We start from the raw sequence: 14,236 nt of genomic DNA, 5'->3' as shown, positions 1-14,236 counted from the left end.
CCGATCTGCAACTGACCAGTGTGGACCTAACCTTACCATAAACACAATATGATATTGCTAACACAATGCTATTTTTTGGACTTGGAAATAGAATTCAGCTTAGAATTAGGCTAGCTACATGCAATTTATATGCAAGCCGTGAAAAAAAAAAAAAACTACTATCTCATAGATCACTTCTACTTATATTTGTGAAACGATAGACTGCTAAAGCACCCATTCAAAATATATTTAATCTTTGACACCCTAAATTTCCTGGCTGCATATTGACATTGACCAACACACCCTTCTCCAAAGCAAATAATTAAAATTAGTAAACACAAGTTGTACCTTCTCTGCATGAGGTATAGCGATATTCATTCACCGCCTTGCTTTGACAAAAATAAAATTTTCTCAATTTGAAAATCCATGACAAACTACATAGATTGTTCCATTTAAAGAATTCTGCTTGCCTGGTTGTGCCTTTTCTACTAAGTCACTGACCAGATCAAGAATGAAGCAACAACTTGCTCAAGCTAAAAAGACCACACTTACCTTCGGTAAGGTCTTTTCCAGTAGTCCAGGGGACAGCACCCCTCCTCTGAGACTTGTCTCCCCTCCCAATTCTGGACAGGAAGCTATTAACAAACAAATTTGCATAATGGACAGCAGTACATGTATAAATACAAGCCACTTACAATGATCCTCAGTAATAACAAAGATGACCCGGACTCACCATACGATGCTTGCAAAATTTCTTCTTAATAGTTTCCCACATAGGGTGGGAAGTAGGGGTGCTGTCCCCTGGACTACTGGAAAAGACCTTACCGAAGGTAAGTGTGGTCTTTCCCAGAGCGTCCCTGGGACAGCACCCCTCCTCTGAGACGATAAACAAGATTCTCATTAGGGTGGGACTACTGCCTGTAGAACTTTTCTACCAAAGGCTAGATCACCACTTGATAATAAATTTAGTCTGTAATGTTTTACAAATGTGTTCTGGCTGGACCAGGTAGCCGCTCTACAAATCTGCTCGATGGAAGCTCCAGCCCTCTCTGCCCATGAGGTTGCGACACTTCTTGTAGAATGAGCTTTGACAGATGTTGGAAGGACCTTACCCTGTGATTGATATGCCATTAGAATAGCCTGTCTTATCCATCTAGCAATAGTTGGCTTTGATGCACGGAGCCCCCTATTCTTTCCAGCAAACAGGATGAACAAAGCATCTGTCTTCCTCCATGATTTAGACCTCTCCAAGTATTGAAGTAGACACCTTCTGACATCCAGACAATGAAGCTGTTTCTCTTTTTCATTAGACTGTTTCTCACAAAATGAAGGAAGAAATATCTCCTGAGTTCTGTGAAAAGTTGAGACTACTTTTGGAAGGAAGGCAATATCTGGCCTCAAAGTAACCTTGTCTTCTGAAATAATACAGTAGGGAGGTTTAATTGACAAAGCCTGTAACTCTCCTACCCTTCTTGCCGAAGTAATTGCAAGAAGAAATGCCATCTTCAAGGATAACAATTTTTCCGAAACTTGGTCAATTGGTTCAAAGGGAGGACCACACATAGCCTGTAAGACTATGTTTAAATCCCAAGACGGGGTTCTCGGAACCAACACTGGACGTAACCTCTTAATTGCCTGAAAAAAACGAAGAATGAACTCCTCCTGGGCTAACCTTCTTTGTAGGAAAACACTGATTGCCGCTGTCTGAACTTTTAATGTACTAATACTCAGTCCTTTTTCAAACCCTGCCTGCAGGAATTCTAAAACTGATGTTGATGAATGAACATTCATAGATCTCTCCAAACACCAGCTATTATAGACTCGCCAGGCCTTCTGATAAATTACTCTTGTCACTTTCTTTCGACTTTGAATCAAGGTTTCCGAAAGACCATCTGAAAACCCCTTAGACTTCAAAATGTTCCACTCAGGTTCCATGCAGAGAGACGCATCTGCTGAATATTTGGATGAAAAACTGGCCCCTGCTGCAATAGATCCGGACGTTGAGGTAAAAGCAACGGAGGACTGATCGATAACCTCTGTAATAGACTGAACCACGGTCTTTTCGGCCAAAATGGAACTATCAGAATTAATCGAGCCTTGTCTCGACAAATCTTGCTGAGAACCTTCGGGATCTGGGATAGAGGGGGAAAAGCATACATTAGTCTGATGCTCCAATCTATCGAAAAGGCATCTATCGCCCATGGCCTGTCCTGGGGCCATAGGGAACAAAAGAGTTGACACCTTGCGTTGCTCCTCCTTGCAAATAGATCCACTTCTGGATGTGTCCATGTCATGCAGATCTCCTGGAAAACCTCCGAATTCAGGGTCCACTCGTCCTGCTTTAGAGCCGATCTGCTTAGGTAATCCGCAAGATAATTGTTTACACCCCTCAGATGCACTGCTCTGATGGATTTTAGATTTTTCTCCGCCCACAATAGGATTTTTGAGGTCTGAGACCATAAAAGATGACTTTTCGTTCCTCCTTGCCTGTTGATGTATGCCACTACACTGGCGTTGTCTGAACGTACTAGAACATGACAGTGGCTGATGTAATTGCAAAAGTGAAGTAGGCCCATCCATACTGCCTGTAACTCTCTGCTGTTTGACGATCTTCCTTTCATCAAAGTTGACCACTGACCCTGTGCTGGTAGTGAGTCTATATGAGCCCCCCATCCCCAGGAGCTGGCGTCTGTTGTCATGATCTTTTCGACTGGAGAAAACCACGGTCGACCTTCTGACAGACGAACTGGATTCTGCCACCAGCTGAGAGCTGCCTTTACTCTGAAAGGAATTAGCAATCTTCTTTCTAAGGACGTCACCTTTCTGTTCCAATTCTTTAGGATCCAATTTTGCAGTATTCTTGAATGGAGTTGTCCCCACTGGACTGCAGGGAAGGAGGAGGTTAGAAGACCTAGAACTGACATAGCCCTTCTTAGCGTAATGGCACCTGTGGTCTGAAAAGAAAGAACAGTATTAAGAATAGCAGTTATCTTTCTCTGAGGCAAAAACACTTTCTCATCACAAGTAGAAATAACAAAACCTAAATATTCCATAGTCTGTTTAGGTTGAATAGATGATTTAGACCAGTTAATAAGCCATCCTAGAGATTGGAGCAACTCCAGAGCTGAATTAATCTGGATTTTCAAGGAATTTACTGAGTCACCCCAAAACAAAAGATCATCCAGGTAGGCCAAAACATTAATAGATCTTTTCCTCAAAACAGCTAAGACCTCGGACATGACCTTCGTGAACAACCAAGGAGCCGAGGCTAATCCAAAAGGTAAAGCGTTAAACTGGAAGTGCCTTACCTCTTCCTGAATGCTGATGGCAAACCTTAGGAACTGCTGAGACCGTAGCTCTATCGGGATGTGTAGATAGGCGTCCTTGAGATCCAATGATGCCAGGAAGCAATCCTTCTGTAACAGACTTATAACAGAGGTGATATTGTCCATCCTGAATCTTCGATATTTTACGGCCTTGTTCAACCCTTTCAGATTGAGGATGAAGCGGAACTCCCCCTGAGGCTTTTTTACAAGAAAGACTGGTGAATAATATCCCTGACCCCTCTGGCATGATGGGACTTCTCTGATAACTCTTTTTTGTAGTAACATAGTCACTTCGTTTTGTAATGCCCTTGCTTGAATCTCTGTCTTTGGTCTTTGATTTACCCAGAACCTTCGAGGGGGGGGATACTGAAATTCTATGGCATACCCTTCTAACACAATTTTCTGTAACCAGAGATTTTGAGGAAGAAGGAGCCACTGCTCGTAAAAATGGGCCAGTCTTCCCCCCACCGGGATCCTGACGTCATTGTTTATTTTGCTGGGAGGTATGGGCAAAATTTGATTTGGCTTTCTGAGGCCTACTTGGACCCCATCTCTTTCTCGATGAAGTCTTGGGGTCTTGTTCAGGTTTAGAGGAACGAAAGGAGCGTTTGGGTGGAAAGGTCCTCCTTTTAACAGGAAAATTCTTTTTAGCATCAGCAGTTCTTTCCAAAGTCTGCTCTAACTTAGAGCCAAAAAGAAATTCCCCCTCACAAGGTAGACTACATAATTTAGAGCGGGAAGAGTTATCTCCCTGCCACGTCTTTACCCATATACCACGTCTAGCAGAATTTACTAAGGCAGTGGTCCTGGCTGTCAACTTCACCGTATCATCTGCTGCATCAGTGAGATAATTGGTGGAATTGAATAGTTTTGGAAAGTCCTTCAATATCTCCTCCCTAGGAACACCAGAAGCAATCTTGTCCTGTGTTTCCATCAACCAGTATTTCAGGGACCTACCCACTGCTGTTGAAGCTACTGCAGGTTTAAAAGTTAGTGATGAGGACTCCCCTGCCCTTCTGAGGAGATTATCCGCTTTTTTGTCAATTGGATCCTTTAAGTTTCCAAAATTTTCGAACTGCAAATCTGTTTTCTTTGACACCCTGGAAAAAGATGGGTCAAGCTTGGGAGATGTACCCCAGAATTTCTGGTCCTCCGCACAAAACGGGTATCTACGATTTAATGACCGAGGCCAAAAGGCTCTCTTTTCAGGTTCATCCCACTCCTTCTTAATCATATTTTTTAGAGAAGAATGAACTGGGATAAAACTGGACTGGGGATCTGACAAACCTTCGTACATCTGATCCAAGGGTGTCAAAGTCCTCTGTTCAACTGTAATACCCATAGCCGTATGCATATCAGATAACAGATTCTTCATTAGGTCCGGAGAAAAAGCAAATTTCTGCCCTTTGTCTGGTCTATCAGATGTATCCTCAGCGGAAATCTCTTCAAAGGAAGATATTTCACCCTCCTCCCCAGAATTTTCTGACTCCTCTGAATCCTCTCCCCTCTTTCTCTTAGGAATAGATAGGGAAGGTATAGGGACAGTGACATCAGGAATAGCCGAAGTGCCCTCCATAGGGGAAGTGCCATCCAAAGGTGGGATGTCTTCCATAGGATCTGCTACCGCTGATGAGGATGATGCTATAGCAGAATCCTTAATTTCTTTTATGGCTGAAGACATCTCCGAGCGCATCCATCCCATTAAGTCTTTGAAAACTACTGGGGATTCATCCTTGACAATTTTATCTGTATAATACTGACATAATTTCTTAGATGAAGGAGCAGATGAGGATATGCGATTATTGCAGATAGCACATCGCCTTTCTTTGGAGGATGATGAGTGTTTACTCAGAGTGGACTGAGATTTATCCTTTTCCTTATCTTTGTCAGCTTTTGGAAGTTTAGGCTGAAATATATAGACAAGAAAAAAACTATCAGTCCCCTCAGTGTAACTTAAACAGCATATTCCGCAGAAAAGACACAAACAATGTCTCACCAGAGAGGGTTCAGAGCCAGTCCCTGCAGATTGCAGTGAGGAAAGGCCTGCGGCGTCCTCCATGATCCACCAAACAGCATTGAGTCATGGACAAACAACAGATCTTTTTTAAATCTTACCCTCCTCCTCCTTAATTGCCAGCAGCTGCCTCTGTGTCCAGCAGCCAATCGCCGTAATGATCACCGCTGCGGGCCTGCAATCAGGCCTGATCATGTGACCAGTCATGTGGGACGCCTGCACATGACGTCATCGCGCTTCCGCCGGAACTTCCGGTTAGCGCTCTGCCGTCCATAAAACTTCCGCACTCCAAGGAGAAGCCTCCACCACGCTGGGCGCATAGCACACTGAGTCCCCTGCTCAGCCCGTCATTGCCTGCCCCACACGCTGCACCTGCCACCTGACATGGGAGCACAGAGACCCCTCCATCCGCTCCTGTCCGGGACAGGAAAAACAACTGAGGATCATTGTAAGTGGCTTGTATTTATACATGTACTGCTGTCCATTATGCAAATTTGTTTGTTAATAGCTTCCTGTCCAGAATTGGGAGGGGAGACAAGTCTCAGAGGAGGGGTGCTGTCCCAGGGACGCTCTGGGAAAAGTAGCATGACAGCCAAGCTAAAACAAAGATAGAAGCCTCAATACTTTACAGGGTCACTTTGAGGGCTGGAACCCACAGGAGTGCTTTTGGCAGCGTTTTGGCAGCACTGCGATACGTTAGCAGTTTGCCAAAACGCTGGGCTAATGTTAATGGATGGGGCAACTTCCACAGGAGCGTTTGCGTTTCCCAGAAACGCAAACGCAGGACCTGCAGCATTTTGGGAGCGTTAGCGCTTCAATGTAAAGTATTGAAACGCTAGCAGAAACGCTCAGCAAAACCTAAACTGAGCACACTAACAAAATTAAAAATAATTCACAGGACCAATCAGGATAAAAACGCAAAACGCAAAACGCTACGCACCCGCTGGGCAAAAAAATACAATGTTGCAAAACACTACCAAAAACGCGCATGAATCCGCTTGCAAACCGCTCAGACAAAACGCTAGCGGTTGAGTTTTGCCTTTGCTGATTTCAGTGGGTTCCAGGCCTAAAGGAGCATGCAGGAGATACTTGTTATAGGACTGAAATGTCAAAATGCATTTAAATTAGTAAGGGGATCTATGGTATGCCTTTTTTTCCAATTTAGTGAGCAAATCAACAACCAAAGACTGTAGAACTGCAGTTATCATATACTCACTACAGACTACCGTATCCAGTAAAAAAAAACTGGAACAGGGCATATAATTTCTTCAGAGACCAGAATTGCATACCAACATCTATACTATGAAGGATAAAAGGTTTACATATAATATTTTCAGAAAGAAGGTACATTTGCCAACACCAACACAACAAATGTTATTCTAAATTGCAAGCTGAAACTATACAAGAAGCTCAAACTGTCAGAAAATCCATTTAGAGAATATACTGTACCTATTTTGAACCTGAGTAGCAGCAAAATGTACATAATTCTTCTTTTCCAGGAGTTTTACTAGGAGACTTTCAATGGCTCCCTTTTGGTTCTCAAACGCCTCTTCCAAAAACTGGTACCTGATGATTAAAAATAGGGACATTTTATAGCACAAATTTTATACACATATTAGTTAATTATTTATAAAGCACCAACATATTCTGTGGTCCTGTACAAAGAAAGAAGCAAACATGTGGTACACAACAATACAAAAAATGGAACAGGGGAGTAGGAGCAATTTTGGGCACCTGGAGTCTGAGTCGGAAAAAAATGCACCGACTCCGACTCCTAATGAATTTAAACTGTAATTAAAATAGACAATATGATAAAATGTTCTATTTCTCAGATAATAGTCATCATACATTATTTATATATACAGTAATAGCTGTGCTTAGTCCACAAAAAGGAAATAAACCAATCAAAAAAGTTACTTGTGCTGCAGTCCCCATATTTTTAAAGTCAGATATACATATCTGATTGTGACTGTACAGTATATATGATGTGTACACAGGAATCTTTTATATATACTAAATAACATCTATGCTGTAAGAATAAAGCCTGATGTGTAGCCGAGTCACTAATAGAGATGGTCAATGAGATGCTAATAATTCTGCATTGATGCTCGTTTATGCAAATGTATGCACTCCCTTTGCTCATGAAACCAAATCATTTGATATATGTTTTTAAAATTTGGTTTGGTGGCTATGAATTAAATGGTACCTGAGACAGATGAAAAGTAAAGTTTTATACATACACGGGGCTTCCTCCAGCCCCCTTCAGGCTAATCAGTCCCTCGCTGTCCTCCTCCACCTGGATCTTCTGCTATGAGTCCTGGTAATTCAGCCAATCAGCGCAGTCCGGCCATGTGCCGCTTCCACAGCCAGGGACATTATGCACCTGCGCAATAGTAGTACGCTCCCAGGGGCGGAGTGTGTGCATGAGCACTACGCCTGACAGGCTCAAGTACCTGGACCTATAGCAGAAGATCCAGGTGGTGGAGGACGACAGCGAAAGACTGATTAGCCTGAAGGGGGCTGGAGGAAGCCCCAGGTATGTATAAAACTTTAATTTCATATGTCTCAGGTTTACTTTGTTACACAGTAGTACTATTCTCTACATATGCACTCTCCACAGAGCTGCAGGGAATCCACTGAGAATGTTGTGCACATTGAACACAGGGGTGTTGTCTATCACTCATAAACCTGGTTCAGATTGTTCATGAAGAATGTGTAATAGAGGAAGAATCTCCTTATTCCCCTGCAGAGTACCTGCACATCACTCTTACATGTACCCACGGTTACATTGCCTAGGGCCTGATTGATGTTCTTTGTTCCTGTCTGTACCTTCTACAAGTACTCTTACCAAGGCCTAGTTTTAGTCTATGACTAAAAAGTATTAGAGGTAGAAGATCAGCCAAATAGCCAGGTAACTGGTATTGTTTAAAAGGGAATAAATATGGCAGTCTTTATATCCCTCTCACTTCAGTTATCTTTTAAAATTCCTAAGCGTTGGCAGTTAAGAGATGCATTTTATGTTACATACTTTTAATCAACAAGATTGTAATATGCAAATTAGAGGAGTCGGAGTCAAGGAGTCAGAGTCTGAGTCGGTGAAATCCTAAACTGAGGAGTCGGAGAATTTTTGTACCGACTCCACAGCCCTGCAATGGTATACACTAATATACAAAACTGGTAAAATACAGAATTGATACAAAATACAGAATTTGTAAAATACAGTGACAAAAGTAACATGATGAATAAAAATGTACAGTGGTGTGAAACTATTCGCCCCCTTCCTGATTGCTTATTCTTTTGCATGTTTGTCACACTTAAATGTTTCTGCTCATCAAAAACCGTTAACTATTAGTCAAAGATAACATAATTGAACACAAAATGCAGTTTTAAATGATGGTTTTTATTATTTAATGAGAAAAAAACCTCAAAACCTACATGGCCCTGTGTGAAAAAGAAATTGCCCCCTGAACCTAATAACTGGTTGGGCCACCCTTAGCAGCAATAACTGCAATCAAGCATTTGCGATAACTTGCAACAAGTCTTTTACAGCGCTCTGGAGGAATTTTGGCCCACTCATCTTTGCAGAATTGTTGTAATTCAGCTTTATTTGAGGGTTTTCTAGCATGAACCGCCTTTTTAAGGTCATGCCCAGGCCGCCGCATTAGTTGTTTTGTCATCGCTGCGTATCAGAAGCAGGAGCCGAAGGGAAGGAGCAATGATGCGCCCTCCTCCAGCGTATATGGTTGCCGTTGCGTAGCGATGACAACACAACTAATGCGGCGGCAGCCAGAGCCCGACACACGGAAGTCTCCTTCTGGTTCTGGGGAGATTAGCTGGGCAGAATAGGAGCGAGAGCGTTTGTCTCTCGCTCCTCATAGCAGGCTACGGTGACAGATGCCTGGCATGCTGAATAGTGTTGGGGAAACCTAGAATATGGTAATGAATAATAATGAATAGCATGGGGAAACGTGAAAATAGTATAATACACTACGGCACTGTAAAAAGGAATCCCCTCTGACATAATGAGCTGCCCCATTAGCCGACGCCGTCAGCTTGTCAGGGGATCCGTTTAAAAGGTAAATTAAAAGAAAAAGAAACATTGCACAGCAAAAAGATATGCTGTGTTTGCACTAGCTGTTAATGCAATTTTGATTTATACTACTGACAGAAATGTGTTAAGTTCAATAGTATTCCTTTAAGTTATTTTTTAACAAGGGGGGGGCAATCACTTTTTCGCACAGGGCCATGTAGATTTGGAGTTTTTTTTCCTCACTAAATAATAAAAACCATCATTTAAAACTGCATTTTGTGTTCAATTAGGTTATATTTGGCTAATAGTTAACGGTTTTTGATGAGCAGAAACATTTAAGTGTGACAAACATGCAAAAGAATAAGAAATCAGGAAGGGGGCAAATAGTTTTTCACACCACTGTATAAAAATTTTAAGACAAAAGGGTGATAGAGCCCTGCCTTTGCAAGCTTACAATCTACAAGAATAGGGGGAAACAAGAGGTGCGGTAGTATACAACAACTAGAGATAGTGTGTTTTAAGGATATCTAGTAGGAGTGCAACTTGGCCTTAGGTCGATGGGGGAATGGCCTAAGATAGAGACTATGACTGTCATAAAAATTTAAGAGGGAGCATTTAACCTCCTTGGCGGTCTGATTCTTTCCAGATTTTAGGGTCTAAAAGCGGTGCAATTTTTTTTCACTCTTTCAGACCCTAAAACCTGAAAAAAATCATTCTGGCAGGGAGATCTGCAGCAAAATTTAAAAAAAATTACCTTCCTGGGCTCCTGGGCTGCAGTTTTCTCTTTGCCCACAAGATGGCGCTAATATACATATAAACGAACTTCTCTATATTTCTCTAATATAGAGAAGTTCGTTTTCAATGTTAGCCCCGCCCCCGATGACGTCACGCTGCCACCACCGCTCTGCTGCCACCACCACGGCTGCGCTGCTCCAACTGGCTGCCGGGTCCCCGGAAGAATAGCGGGGACATGGGGGATCCCGGCGGCCAGGGAAAGACCCCACACTGCCGGGGAGAGAGGCTGGAGTCCCGCTGCGCAGCGAGATCGCGCGCGGGACTCCACAACTAAAGGTAAAGCTCTGCAATGCCTACCCCGACCTGAGCTCGGGATCACCGATAGCAGCTGCTTTTTTCTACCCCGAGCTCAGGTCGGGAAAACCGGCAAGGAGGTTAAAGAAGTCAAAGGTTGGAGAGTGACGTATGTGTTGTGGACAGGCATTCCAGAGGAGGGGTGAAGCTCATGTGAAATCTTGTATACGTTAACGCGAGGAGGTAGTTCTATAGGAGGACAAAAGAAGGTTATGTGCAGATTTGAGATTGCGATTGGGATGGTATCTGGAAACTAGTGAGGCAATGTACAGGGGCGAGAGACGTGGAGAACAGTTTGAACTGGATCATCTGGTTTATTGGTAGCCAATGAAGAGCCTGACTGAGAGGAGCAGCAGAGAAAGAATAAGAAAGATGAATGAGACGAGCAGCTGAGTTCAGGACAGATTGGAGCGGTGCCAGTCTGTTAGTTGGTAGTTCACAAAGTAGTATCGTACTCCAGACTAGATATTATAATAGCATGTATTAACATGTTAGTTGTGTCCTGAGTGAGAAAAGGTCAGGTGCGAGATATGTTTTTGAGTTGGAGATAAAAGGAGCTGGTAAGGGAGTGAATGTAAGGAATAAAAGGGAGAGACAGAAGTCAAACATTACCCCTAAGCATCGTGATTTGGAAATTGAAGTGAGAGGGGTGTTAACATTTCTTAACACAAGGCAAATAACATCAGGCAGAGAGGTGGACAAAGACGGTGGACAAATGATTAGTTCTGTTTTACTCATATTACGTTTTAAGAAGCAAGAGGTCATGAAAGAGGATAGAACAGACAAGCAGTCAGGAACATGTGTGAGGAGGGAGTTACGGTCTGGGGCCAAGAGGTACAGTTGTGTATCATCTGCATTTAGGGCCTGTTTCCACTACACGCAGAATGGATGCAGAAAAACTGACTCCAATGAAAGCCTATGGACTTGTTTCCACTAAACGCATTTTTTCTGATGCAGATTTTCCCATAGGCATTCATTGGAGTCCGTTTTTCTGCATCCAATCTGCGTGTAGTGGAAACAGGCCCTTAAGTGGCATTTAAACCAGGCCCTTAAGTGGCATTTAAAGTTCAAATAGAGGGCGCTCTATTTGAACTTCCTGGTCACGGAGTGACACAGGAAGCGCCGAGATGGAGCAAGAACAGAGCGGTGCAGCGTGGAGAAGATGCCCGGGAGCCAGCGTCAGGTAATGTATGCGCGGGGGGAGGACAGGCGGCAGGAGCAGCTGAACAGATTGTGATCGGTTTCAGGCTGAAATCGATTCACAATCTGTTTGCAGTAAAGGCAGCCATACGATCCCTATCTGATCAGATTCGATCAGATAGGGATCTGTCAGCTGGTCGATCTGATGGCACATCGACCAGTGTATGGCTGCCTTAAGAGACTGTGAAAGACCTTCCAGACAGATAGGAAGATATCCAGGAGAAAGCAACGCCCTTTATGCCTACAGATGAAAGTATCTGTAGGAGTAAGCTGTGGTCAACAGTATCAAATGCTGATGACAGGTTAAAGTTGAACCAAATTAAAATTACAAGATTTAAATAAAATATTTTCTAAATTATAATAATAAATAGCAGCCTTTTTTCAGATGCATGATGACAAATATAAAATATTTTACATTTATTGGAGGAACCCCTCCCTTTCATATTGCTGGGACAGAATTCGGCAAACTGGTGGAGTAGGAGGTGTCCAGCAAAGGAGGAATTGCTAATGGCTGCCACCTGTATAACCCTAGTTATGAAAAAGAGAAGGGCGAAAAGCATGCACTGAAATGCTCATAGGCGTGGACTGTTTATTTATCTTTGTGTGTCAGAGTGGTGCAACTAAATATTTTGCATTAAAAAAAGGTTCCGCTTTAAGAAGGACGAGTATAGCATAATGACCTTTGGATTTGGCTGTAAGGCATTGCCAAGGCATGAGTTGAACGGTGATGTTGGGGTTCATATGCTTTAGCATGCACTTTGTATCAAAAATGGCAATGTTTCCTCATCGATTGATGTGAATGGAGAAATAAGGTTTACCAGGGCATACGAGCTGAAGTGGGTTTGGATGATGGGCGGAGCTGCTATGCCCCGGCAGACACCTTTCCCTTTTTTCTGCACATTTTTTCATCCACATTGATCAATGTGAATGAAGGAATCTTTGCCATTCATTTTTTCTTTCAGCCCAGAGGCTGAACGGGAAAAAAAGTGCGTTATGCGTATGCCCAGTATAAGGAGCATAGCAGAAATGCCTAATGCTGGCCATACATTTAATGATTGCAAGGACAGTAAAAAACACCCCACAAACGACCCAATTTTGGAAAGAAGACCCCTCAAGGCATTCGCTGAGGGGCACATCGAGTCCAAAAAAGATTGCACTTCATATCACAAGTTTCACACACTGTGAAAAAAAAATCCGCTAACTCACCACGCGCCCCTCAATGAATACCTTTGAGTGTCTACTTTCCAAAATAGGGTCATTTGTGAGGTGTTTACGGTCCTGGCATTTTAGGGGGGAGGGCTAAATTGTGAGCACCCCTGTAAATTCTAAAGTTGTTCATTGGACGTTGCACCCCTTTACGCATCTACACGTGATATCCCTGTACCTAGGAGAAGTAGCACAATGTATTTTAGGGTGTATTTTTACATATACCCATGCTGGGTGATAGAAATAATTCTGTATATTGACAACTCAAAAAAGTCATTTACAAAGATATTTCTCACACACAGGATGGGTATTGTGAAAAGACACCTCAAAACACATTATACTACTTCTCCCGAGTATTGCGATACCACGTGACACTTTTTGCAGCCTACCTGCGCAAAGGGGCCCAAAGTCCAATAAGCACCTTTAGGCTTTACAGGGGTGCTCACAATTTAGCCCCCCCAGCCCCAAAATGCCAGGCTAGTACAAACACCGCACAAAACCCCATTTCGGAAAGTAGACAACCCAAAGTATTCACTGCGGAGCATGGCAAGTCCGTGGAAGATCTTATTTTTTGGGGTCACACGTTAACAGAAATGGAACATGTATAGAAATCCTTAAGTTTACATCAATTACCAGGGTGCTGGCTGGGCAGCAAGCAACTTAACCCAGAAGTCTATATTAAGGACATGTGGGACCTGGGAGCCTAACCCATACACCCAAGCTGCCTTGCGCTGTAGAAGCATCTTGTCTAAGTTTCCTGCGCACATATTCAATTTGATAACCTGAATGACTTTGCATCTCAGACCTTCAATGCGTCCTTCATGGTGCTGTTAAAAAAAAGTGTTCAGCAAGCGGTGACACAGGTTTACCACTGGATATATTGACAAGATGCTCACCAATCCTTGCCTTAAAAAGCATGGATAGAGTTGCCAATATACATTTTCCCACAGGGACAAGTATTTTGGTACACAATTCCTTGGGAATTACAGTTAATTGCTGCAGGTTTGACAAATGTCTATTAAAGAGTAACTTTAACCTGAGACTGAACTTCATCCCAGTAAGTAGCCGATACCCGCTTTCCTAAGAGAATTATTTACCTATTGTGTGTGTGTGTTCAACAGGAACATTGTGTGGCTGATATGGAGGTGAAACCCCTTCCAGCGTGTGACGTTTTTGCTGTGGCAGTTTCCTATTTGTTAACCTCACTGCATTGTGGGCTATATCCCTCTGTGCATTAAAAAAAAACAAAAACACCTTTTAAAGAGTAACTGTTAGCCCCAAAAATGAAATTTAAATCTCTATTGCAATGTTTTATTTACTATTTAAGTGAGCCAAAAAGGCAATGCAGAAGTTAAAAATCAATCTATTTTTTTTACTATGTAGCCTTTTCCC

The 14,236-nt window shown here is 42.8% G+C and overlaps 1 protein-coding gene across 5 annotated transcripts in view; it reads right to left on the bottom strand.

Moving 5' to 3' along the window:
- The window catches only part of TRIM33 (tripartite motif containing 33), a 157,150-nt gene that overhangs the window by 71,173 nt on the left and 71,741 nt on the right, over positions 1-14,236 (bottom strand). For all 5 annotated transcript variants that reach the window (XM_068269702.1, XM_068269698.1, XM_068269700.1 and 2 more), the window contains exon 5: positions 6,769-6,885. In XM_068269702.1, coding sequence (XP_068125803.1) covers positions 6,769-6,885 — 117 coding nt within the window. The remainder of the gene's footprint in view (positions 1-6,768; positions 6,886-14,236) is intronic.

This window comes from Hyperolius riggenbachi, chromosome 2, assembly GCF_040937935.1.
Source record: "Hyperolius riggenbachi isolate aHypRig1 chromosome 2, aHypRig1.pri, whole genome shotgun sequence".
In the NCBI taxonomy this organism is placed as follows: Eukaryota; Metazoa; Chordata; class Amphibia; order Anura; family Hyperoliidae; genus Hyperolius; species Hyperolius riggenbachi.
The sequence above is the reverse complement of the archived record's forward strand: the minus strand, read 5'-3'. Positions and strand labels throughout refer to the sequence as shown.